Source organism: Melitaea cinxia, chromosome 4 (genome assembly GCF_905220565.1).
Source record: "Melitaea cinxia chromosome 4, ilMelCinx1.1, whole genome shotgun sequence".
Lineage (NCBI taxonomy): Eukaryota > Metazoa > Arthropoda > Insecta > Lepidoptera > Nymphalidae > Melitaea > Melitaea cinxia.
Genome location: NC_059397.1, coordinates 11,694,943 through 11,706,598, shown reverse-complemented (window position 1 = coordinate 11,706,598; position 11,656 = coordinate 11,694,943). Strand labels below are relative to the sequence as shown.

The window sequence follows — 11,656 nt, the reverse complement described above, 5'->3', positions numbered from 1 at the left end:
ATTTCCAAAAAACAGGATATACTAAAAATACTGAGGTAAGATCGGTCACCCACTTAGGTTGGATAGGATTAGATTAAAACCATAATTTATCAATTGTATTTCTTCTAGTTTGAATTTAGAGTTAAAGCAATTTATCATTAGGGCAAGTATTTTTAATTATCGAAAATCGTACTTTAAGGTTAAGTATTTAAGTTCAAAAAAAGAACTGAATAGAGTAGGTACATATCTTTTGTTGTTGATAATTGTTTTTTTTTTATAAATATTCATAGAAATAATACATATATAAATATAAAATACATAAAATACATTTTATAAATATTCATAGAAATAATACATATATAAATATAAAATACAAATATTACACCCAGACTCAGGCGGGAATCGAATCCGCAACCAGTGGAACAGAAAGCAGGGCCACTACAAACTGCGCCAGCGGGCTAGTAGATTGTTGTTTATCTTTTGTTTTGATCGAAGCCGGGGCGGGTCGCCAGTAATTCATAAAATGAACTCAAATTAAACTAAACTAAGCCCAGACGAGGTACATCAATTTGATTTAACTAGTAAAACCAACAAGTTGTTATAAATCAAACAAAACAAATTAAATGACATCAATTTACATTACATTTAATAATAATAAAAACCTATAATGTCGTATAAAATCCAATCAAGTTAAATTAAGTTAATCAAAATTGAGTCAGTAAATACATATAATTAAATTTTAATAAATTGAAACACAAATATCAAACAAAATAATTAAAATACAATAGTTTAAATACCATAAAATTAAAATGAGACAAACATCAAAACAAACAAAATCAAATTTAATCAAAATTAAGACAAATAAAAAAGACCGAATTAAATCAATTTGCCGTTAAAACAAAGCATTACTGAGCAAAATAATATTTACAGGTAAATTTATTAGTTATTTACTACAATTACATGCATTCGCATGTCGCATGCATTCAGCCTGTATCATCCCACTGCCGGGCATAGGCCTCTTTCTATACGTACGAGAAGGATTGGAGCTTAATCCACCACGCTGCTCCACTGCGGGTTGGCGGATAGGTATATTAATAATATATCCAAATTATATCATCAGTCATCATCATCATCATGACATAGATAATATATCCAAATTATATATTAAGATATATTTATAATAAATATTTTAGATTTAGCTTGTTAATTTCTTTATGTATATGTATATTCATAGCTGTGACATATACTCATATAAGGTGTTTTTATAGATTAACGCATATAAGATTCAATTACTGTTATTTAGAAATTTTAATAAGCTGTTTTCCGGGATACCTTCTAAAATATTTGCTCCTTTTGCAATTACATGGTTACATACAAGCCACAAGGGCGGATTTTAAAGGTTATTTTTTTTTTAAGATTTATTTTAATTTTTAAGCGCAGTACTTAGATACCTAAATTAATAAAATATCTATTTTTTAAGTGTATCTATTATTATTAAAATTAATAATTAAATTATAACTTCTTGTGACGGCTATGTGATCCCCTCCCCCGGCGCCAAAGCTGGATCCGCTCTTGGTTACTAATTTCTGCTTCGGTTCGAGTACCTACAGTCAACTCGTAAATTTTATCGTTGTAGTATTATAACCCTTTACTAGCTATACCCGTGCGAATAATTCGCATTCAATAAGTATAATAATTATCACTTTACAAAATTACATAAAAAGTATTATTATAGGTGAGTTGATTTGAAATTAAACAATAAAAAAATTACGGACCCTCAATCATGTTGACGCTGTTTCAGAATTAAAGCCGTCATATACCTACATAATTTTAATAATTAATTAATTTACAAAAACAAAAGCAATAACGACTTTTTAGTTGCTGATGTCAGTAGAGCAAGCAATTATCTATAATAAAATGATATATAATTTATGCTGAGTAATTGTGAAGTTTTTTTCTAAAAAGGGAAGCAAACATCTTAAACCTTAGCGTAGGTATTAATATATATGATATTCAATAATAGACGATCAGACTTTATAAGTTTATACAAAAAATAAACATTGAACTTTTAAAAGCAATTATTGGAATTATTAGATCTATTATTTAAGAAAAAGTTTATAACGTTTAGTTTCTGCATAACAATTTTTAATTATACCTACTATCTAATTCACATATTGATTTTTATATGTTTACGCAAGTTTTATATTATCTGACCTTGACTGGATTTGTTCTGTTTTGCGAACTTTTAAATGCATAAATTAAGCAATAGACATATGGTAGACAAAACGCTTGTGATGCTGCTAATGTTGCAGGGCTGTAATCTACGGAAATCGATTACCTGGTCTCAATATTTGTTGAAAAAAAATCTTCATGTCTTAATAAGAGTTTTAAAATTATAAGCCCGAAAGTCTGAAATTTTAGAGAATATTTGATCTTTTCAGTTTTACAGAGTTATAAAGACTTATTGTCTTAAAAGGTGGTATGATGATTTCTTAAGATATTTTAATACTTTTTCCAAATAAATATATCCAACAGAGTGACACCATCGGGTGAGCCGTGCGCTTATTCGAAGATTAGTACATATGTGGTAAATATGTAGCTAGTGCTTGTTTGCCGACCTAGTTGTATAAAAAAAAAGTTCTATCGAAAACACTGCTTAAACACTTTGAGATGTAACAAAAAATGTATGGTAGAATTATTCTTCTTTCATTGGTCTACAAAAACAGTCCGTGTTGACTTTTAAGAAAGCTATTCATACTTAACTTCTAAATAATGCATGTGTAAGGCGGCCCATAGACGATCAATTATATTGCGCAATATTGCGAATTGTGCAATAAAATTGATTAATTAGGTCTAATATTGAAGATTGCGCAATGATTGAACGAAAGTTTGAGCGAGTTTAATTTTTATTGCACCATATTTTTCTATTGCATCGTGTAGGGTCAGTATTGCGCAATAATTTTTAGTCTGTGTTTCGTCCGCGAGGAGAACATACACGTGCAAGCTTCTAGAAAATGGCAGAAAAGGAGAATACGAAAGTTAAGGAAAGAGAGTTTATCGTTGAATGTATCCAACTGTACAGAGAATTGTCGTCTTTGTGGAACGTCAAAAGCAAAGAATATCATGACCGTGATAAAAAAAATGCTGACTACGAAACATTGTTGTCTAAATATAAAGAGATGTTTCCACAGGCAAGCAAAGATGACGTGAAGAAGAAATTTAATTCTTTAAGAACTAACTACCGGAAGGAGCTCAAGAAATACCTTCAGTCGATGAAATCCGGATCTAGTACAGACGACATATACCAACCTACTTTATGGTATTTTAAGGAAATGTTTTTCTTACAAGATCAGGAATCAGCATCGGATTCACAGTCTAGTATGGATACTCTGTCTACTTTACGTAGTCCGGGAGGAGAGAGTGAGGGTTCTAGTTTGGAGAATAATTTTACACAGGTAAATTTTAATTTATTTTATTTAAATGAATACAGTAGTAGGTGTGTTTTACGAAACCATTTTCTCTTGCCAGGGAACTGCACCTTCGTTGTTACAGAATTCATTGTATTCGTCACGTGCTTGCTTGGCGATATTCAGTGAATTTTTTATATTGATATTTTTCAATTGTGGCAACTGAAATACTTCCAGTGATGGTGGGTGTATTATTCCTGATTCGTTATCTTCACGAAACATGAATGATGGAGATAAGAAGGAACGGGATTTTCTCAGAAAATTGTGTAGATAACAACAAGCCAAAACAATTTTCCTTACTTTTGTAGGATTAAAAGGAAATGCTCTTTGAAATACTCCAAAACGAGTAGCTAGTATACCGAAAACACTTTCAACCATCCTTCTAGCTCGCGATATTCGATAGTTGTAAATTCTTTTTTCCTTTGTTAACCTAGTTTGGCTATATGGTTTCAATAAATTTTGAGACATTGGAAAGGCATCATCCCCAACAAAAAAGTATGGGAGTTTTCGGGAACTTCCAGGCAACAATGCAGGTGGTGGGATATTTAAAGCATTATTTTTTAATTGCTTTCCAAATGTTGTATTCTGCAGCACACCTCCATCTGATACACGTCCATTAGTCCCTACATCAACCATAATGAACTCGTAGTTAGCATTTACAACCGCCATCAACACAACACTGAATGTTTTTTTGTAGTTATAGTAGTATGATCCAGAACCAGGAGGTTTCTTTATTTCCACGTGTTTGCCATCTATAGCACCGATTACATGAGGAGCATTCCACTGGCTCTCAAAATCCTTGGCAACTCGTTCCCATTCCTCGGCAGTTTGTGGTAGCTGAAAACCAAATAACAAATTATTTATCTTTTTCAGGAGAATAGTTTAACTGTTGAAGCGGACCAAGTGCCATCTACTTCCCATACAGTTCTAAAGACAAAATATAAAAAATTAAATAGAAAAGCTGAAGATGACCTTATGAAATTAGCAGCTAACCGTCTTAGAGAGAAACCAGACGAATATGAAAACTGGGCTTTGTCTTGTGCTGCAGATTTAAAGAAAATGGAACCAATGCAACAAATCTTTGCTAAGAGTGCTATTGCTGCCATTATCATGGAAGGACAATTAGGTCTTTTACATCGCAATTCAGTTAAAATAAATACTCCAACAGTTACAATAACTCCATCTCCAACATATACCAGATCCACGTCAACTCCAACTTACAATAACAACAATTACAGCAGTACGCCATCGCCACGGTATTTTATAAACTATTCTCAACAGCAAAATTCTGAACTTCCAGCTGAGCAGCTGCCTCATAACCAGCAGAACATGTACTACTTCCAACAGGATAATCAGCAGAACATGAACAATTCTCAACAGGAAAATGATGCTAATGACTCAATATCTCAATTAATAAAGTTTAATAATTAAATGAAAATATTATAAGTAGTCTTTATTTACCTTGATGAATTCCTTTAAAACATGAATTATGGCATCGCAGGTTTCCGTAATTATTAAGGAAATAGTTTGTGGGGCAATAGCACTATGAAACTTTAAATCTTCTAGAGTATTCCCAGTCGCTAGATACCGTAATGTTATTGAAAGCCGTTGAAAAGGTGGTATTGCTTCCCTCATGTTTGTATTTTTTTTCTCAATCAATGGCGTGACCAATTCTAGTAGCTCTTGAAACTGTTCCAAGTCCAGTCGTACAAAATTTTTGAAGTCTGCTTCCTCAGTTAACATCAAGTCTTTTAAGAGATTTTCATGAGTATATTTTTGTCTTTTCGTGTACCAATCTTTCGACCAACAACGTGTTCGTTTACGTTTACGCTTAGCCACAAGCAATAACACTACAGCTGCCGCTAAATCTTGTGCAGACATGTTGCTTTATTACGCACGATGCACACGGTATCAAACTATTCTCCGACTGAACTCGAAAACATTGCACAGTTCGTATTATTGTGCAATATAATTGAACGTTTGGATTCAATGCGCCATTCAATTTTATTGTACAATAAAATGCATTGTACAATGTTATTGCAGGTCTAGGGGTCGCCTAATTAACTTCTAAATTTATATTGCACTAATTCTAAAGCTATACGGATACAGTATTAATTACAAAAACCTTAATTAATTTTGTTAATTGATTAAATATTTATGATATTTACTAAATACGTTAATTAATTAGATAATTGACTAAAATACGTCAATAATTTAAACATTTTATGTAAAATTTGATACTTTATTGTTATACATTATACATATTTATTATATACGTTTGTGTGGATATACGTTTGAACAAATAGGTAAGTAGCTAAAAAGTCAGCGCTCAATTAATTTAAATAGGCTAAAAAAAGCAAGCGAAAATATTATTCAATTAGCAGTGCCCGCGACTTCGTCCGCGTGGAACTTATAAAAAATTATTGTTCAGTTCGCAGAAACACAAAATAAATAAATTTCTAAAATATAAGTAGCCTAAGTTACTCCTTATATCTGCCCAGCCGTTTCAGAGATTAGCCGGAACAAATAAACAGACAGACAGGCAAAAATTGCAAAAAATATTATTTTAGTATTTGTACCGTGTATACGCCCATTCAGTAAAAAGAGGTTATTTTAATATTACAAACAGACACCAATTTTATTTATTTGAATAGATGACGGGTCAGATACCGACGACGCGACACCACCCGCTCGACCTTCGCTTCGCGCCCCCCGTTGTTGCTGAGATAAATATTATTATTATACTAGGTAGCTAGTTACACGTGCAAAGCTGAAAAAGGACGCTAGCGTCGATAGCGAAATATACAACAAAATCAGTGACATCAAGTACACGGTACCTTCTTGTTAGTTAATTAATTTTATTAATTTTAAAATAAAATATAACACGCAAATTTGTATCATTTGGGACCCCTCCCTCCCCCTTTGTCACGCTAAGTCACACGTTCAATGATCCCCTAACAGACATTACTCTGTAACAACCACAGCCCACCCATCCTCCTAGAATATTTTTATTTCGAAATTATAGGTGTCTCTATTTATTTAAATAAATACATATTTAGTTTAAAGGACGCTCTCAGCGGGTGCTATTCTATTTCCGTGATTGCGATAATCCCCTTCCCCATATAATTGCAAACGTATTTGACGGGACCGAATATAGGATAGAACACCTAATGAGAAAAACTACTTGTATCATTTTTTCATCAATAAATTATTGTAGTACTAGAATTCAGTTGGTAATAAAAACAACTGATTCAAAGATATTAAAATAAAATAAATAAAATTGTGTTTACTCGCAAACGAAAGAAAAAACCAACTTCAATTATATCGACGAGTAAAATAACGTTTATAGACGAAAACATAGTAAAATACGCATTATTAGATATAACTCGAAAAGTACTTGATCAAATTCAAATGGGACTATAATGATAAGCACCACCTTTTGAATAAAAAAAGAATTATCGAAATCGGTCAACCCAATAAAAATAAATTATGACGTAACACACATTACAAAGAATTCAATCGAATTGAGAATTTCTTCTTTTTTTTCAGGTCTATTAAAAATAATAATACACAACGAACGGCTTATTTCATATTCCACCATTGTTTTAAAAATAGATCACATATGTGCACACTAAACAAACGGCGTATTCTGTAATAATTCAAAAACTAATAAAGAAAATTACAAATCTAATCTGTCTCTTTCTTACATTGTACGAGCGTAATAATTTCGTTACCTATAACGTTAACAGTAGCAATTAACAGTAACGGTATAGATAAGTAACGTTAAAAATAACGTTAACTGAGTTTTTACCGGTAAAAAATATAACGGTAAAATTGGTGAAAAATACCGGTATCTAAAGTATCGTTACTTCAAAAATAACGTTATGCCGACCTTGGCAAATTAACGTTACCGAATTTTTAACGGTATTCCAAGCCCTACCTGAAGGTTATCTATACTTGTCATAAAACTGTAATAGGGTCCATTCGGAACATTGAAAATTTTATATTTTAATATATATACTTTATGATCGATACTTAAGATATTAATTTTTTTGCCTTAAATTAAACTATAATAATTTGAAAAAAGAATCTAGGAATAAAAATAATTATGAACTTCCATTAGCCCTTTTAATAAAACAGTTAATATTAATTTCGAACGTCAGTCGGCAATTTTTTAGTTTTTCCTTATCTCAAAATTCGGAAAGTAAGTACCTACGTAAAGCATTTACTTATTTACTAACAAAATTTTGATATTCTTTAGATAAAATGCATTTTATTTTCGATAAAAAAGAACTACGTTTGAAAAAACTGATTTCAAAAATCTATTGAGTTACAACTCAATAAAGATCTAAATTGAAACACAACCTTTAATAGAATAACACGTGGTTCAATAAGTCCCGAGACTAAGTACTAAAAAAAGGTCTTTTTTATAAAATTAATTTTTATTCATCAACATAGTCTCCTCCAAGAGCGATACAGTCCCTCCAACGCTTTTCTAACTTTTCTATCCCATGTGTGTAGAACGATTTGTCTTTGGCTTCAAAATAAGCCTCCGTTGCTGCGATAACTTCACTATTTGAGTCAAATTTCTTACCCTGAAGCATTTTTTTGAGGTCTGCAAACAGCCAGTAATCGCTGGGGGCCAAGTCTGGCGAATAAGGGGGATGAGGAAGCAATTCGAAGCCCAATTCGTTAATTTTGGCCATCGTTCTCACGGACTTGTGACAAGGCGCGTTGTCCTGGTGAAACACCACTTTCTTTTTGTTCATGTGAGGCCGTTTATCCGCAATTTCGTACTTCAATCGCTCCAATAAGCACATGTAATAGTCACTATTTATATTTTGCCCCTTTTCAAGGTAGTCGATGAAAAGTATTCCATGCGCATCCCAAAATATAGACGCCATAACCTTACCGGCCGATTTCTGAGTCTTTGGACGCTTTGGGCGGCTTTCACCAGCCGCTCTCCACTCCGCTGCCTGCCGATTGGATTCCGGAGTGAAATGGTATATCCAGGTTTCATCCATTGTTACATACCGACGTGAAAAATCCTTTTTATTATGATTCATCAGCGCTAAACATCGTTCTGAATCATTGATACGTTGTTCCTTTTGATTAGTTGTAAGCAAACGCGGCTCCCACTTAGAAAAAAGCTTTTTCATGGCCAAATTTTTATGTAAAATAGTGAAAACACTACCAGCTGAAATCTTCACTATCTCGGCTATCTCTCGCACTTTTACCTTCCGATCTTCCAATACGATTTTGAGGACTTGGTTAATATTTTGTTGAGTCACTGCTTCATTTGGACGACCTGAGCGGTCCCCATCATTGGTGTCCATGCGATCGCGTTTGAATTCGGCATACCACCGACAAATGGTTGCTTTAGAGGGAGCTGATCCTGCATAACATTTTATAAGCCATTGCTGTGCTTCAACGGTATTTTTTCCCATTAAAAAACAATGTTTTATCAACACGCGAAACTCGTTTTTTTCCATTGTATCGAAATTACAACCGTAGCGTCACTTATATGTTTCAAAATCAATAATTTTATTGTTCCATTTTTAAAAATTTGACACATATTCTTGTATTGATAGCCAGTACTTTTTAAAAATCAAAAGAGTTTTTAATATATGCGCCATTTCCAGGTTAGTCTCGGGACGTATTGAACGATCTAGTACTATTATTATTTATATGTGCTACATACTAATAGGTTTGAAGTCAGTTGCAAACCCTAAACAAAATAAAACAATATTATAAAAAGCTTCAGCCTATTATATCGCAGTCCATTGCTGGATATTGACCTGCAGAAGTTCGCGCCAAAACCGCTGAGAACTCATGTGTGTTGCCCATAGTCACCACGCTGGGCAGGCAGGCAGGCAGGCAGTGACCGCAGGGCTGGCTTTGTCGCACCGTAGACGCTGCTGCCCGTCTTCGACCCGTGTATTTCAGGGCCAGCAGTTGGATGGTTATCCCGCCATCGGTCGGCTTTTTAAGTTCGAAGGTAGTAGTGGAACTGTGTTATCACTTAGTCACCTCGTACGACACCCACGGGAAGATAGCGGGTGGCTATATTCTTTACTGACGTAACCACGAAGCTTAAATTAATACTGTTAAATTACAGTAATGAAATTTCTACCACGTTTGGTATTGGTTGCTTCATATTTAACGCATATAAATATTTCTTCTATACTAAGGCTGGCACCGACCACACCGATTATATTAATTTGCTTCATCGGATCTGAAGTACTTTTTTCGCTTAGGTAGCAAATAGTACTAAAACAGTACCGAGTAATAGATCCCGCCATTTGATTTCACGACACAAAAAGGCTAACTTAAGCACAGAAGAAAAGCTTTTATGAGAGTGGGGGTTAGAGATGATGTTGATGCTGCCGGATGATTTTGAGAATGAGAAAGAAAATCGTAATCTTTGCTATTAACCAAAGAAAAAAAATGAAGAAAAAAAATTGGTTGCCTGTAAAGTCGGTATACGGGCGAAAGTTTTACGTGACAACGACTTTGAGTGGTAAAATAATTTTAATGTGAATATTCATTCGTATAGTAGGAAGAAGGATGAAATAATAGTAACAATTTAAAACATTTATTTATACAAAGAATTATATTTAAAACATTAATTTATACAAAGAATCTCGCACTGAATTTCATTCACTTTTTATGTCTGTCTCTCTCGTTCTTAGGCGGGCTAACCATGCCCGAGTGGAAGGGACGCGTGCCTCTCACTCGCTCTCATTGTGAGCGCATAACGTGAGCGGAGCGTAACGCAGTTTCTTGAAGTGTCACCCGGCAAACCAATTTATAAGACGTTGTCACGTCAAAAAATATTTATATGTAATTGTATATTATTAAAATCATCGATGATTCTAAGGTATCGTTCATGTTGCACTTCACTACTTTTCTCACTATTCGCTTATGACGTCACCACAGTGTCGTCTATGCTTGACAACGGCGTGTAGTAAACAGATTAATGGTGAAACGCTAGTGATGCGCCAGATTTACGATATCAGATTTATTATGGCAATTTGATTGATTTTAGTTGATTTGTTTTTGTTATTCATTTGCTATTTATGTGTTAGCTGATAGTTTTATGTTTTTTACATTTTGTATTATTCAAATATCAAATTATTTATAGAAAATATAACACGTGTGAGTTCAATTTTGAATAGCTTAAAAAACATTATACCATTTTGACTAGCCCGTTAGCCCAGTTTGTAGTGACCCTGCTTTCTGCTACCGGGATTGTGGGTTCGATTCCCACCCCGAGTCTGGGTGTAATATATATTTATTTGTATATGTATTATTTATATGTAAGTTTATCAAAAAAAAAATGTAGCTGTACCAGTCGGCTATTATCTATAACACAAGCATTAAGTTACTTTAGGAACAAATGACGGTGTGTGTATATTATAAATATTTTTTTTTTATTTATACCTCTTGCGTCACATCCCTAGCGGTCAACTATAGACGACTTCGGCGTTGTGGACATATCATTTACGTGGAATAAAAATGCATGTTTTGACGTGACAACGTCTTATAAATTGGTTTGCCGGGTGACACTTCAAGAAACTGCGTTACGCTCCGCTCACGTTATGCGCTCACAATGAGAGCGAGTGAGAGGCACGCGGGCATGGTTAGCCCGCCTAAGAGCGAGAGAGACAGACATAAAAAGTGAATGAAATTCAGTGCGAGATTCTTTGTATAAATTAATGTTTTAAATATAATTCTTTGTATAAATAAATGTTTTAAATTGTTACTATTATTTCATCCTTCTTCCTACTATACGAATGAATATTCACATTAAAATTATTTTACCACTCAAAGTCGTTGTCACGTAAAACTTTCGCCCGTATACCGACTTTACAGGCAACCAATTTTTTTTTTATTTCAATGTTTTTCAGTACGTATAGCTCTAAAAGACTTGTTTTTATACTCAAATGTTGCAGGGATATTCAATTTTCAGAAATGTTGAATTAAAGTATTAGAAATATTTTTTAAATAATTTTATTTAATATTTTTATGGTCCGGGTTTTTTTTCGCCTATAGACGTCGCTGGCGCACAGGACTCGCGATCCCTTGTCAAATATAGGTGACTACGGCGGTCAAAAGGTTAAAAAGCCGTTCATAAGAAGATTTAGAGGCTGTATTAGAGAGTAGGTGGCAAACAATTTGAACGTTTATTATAACACTACGTATCTGAA

The 11,656-nt window shown here is 33.5% G+C and overlaps 2 protein-coding genes across 2 annotated transcripts; one reads left to right on the top strand and one right to left on the bottom strand.

Moving 5' to 3' along the window:
- Positions 1 to 3,130: 3,130 nt before the first annotated feature.
- LOC123669888 lies at positions 3,131 to 4,889 on the top strand. The gene is made up of 2 exons (XM_045603408.1): positions 3,131 to 3,434; positions 4,320 to 4,889. The coding sequence occupies exons 1-2, from the start codon at positions 3,159 to 3,161 to the stop codon at positions 4,875 to 4,877; spliced, it is 834 nt and encodes a 277-aa protein (XP_045459364.1). The 5' UTR covers positions 3,131 to 3,158; the 3' UTR covers positions 4,878 to 4,889.
- On the bottom strand, positions 3,436 to 5,500 carry LOC123669887 (putative nuclease HARBI1). The gene is made up of 2 exons (XM_045603407.1): positions 4,908 to 5,500; positions 3,436 to 4,283 (listed from the first exon to the last, which is right to left on the bottom strand). Exons 1-2 carry the CDS (start codon positions 5,325 to 5,327, stop codon positions 3,483 to 3,485), a joined length of 1,221 nt encoding a protein of 406 aa, XP_045459363.1. The 5' UTR covers positions 5,328 to 5,500; the 3' UTR covers positions 3,436 to 3,482.
- Positions 5,501 to 11,656: the final 6,156 nt, after the last annotated feature.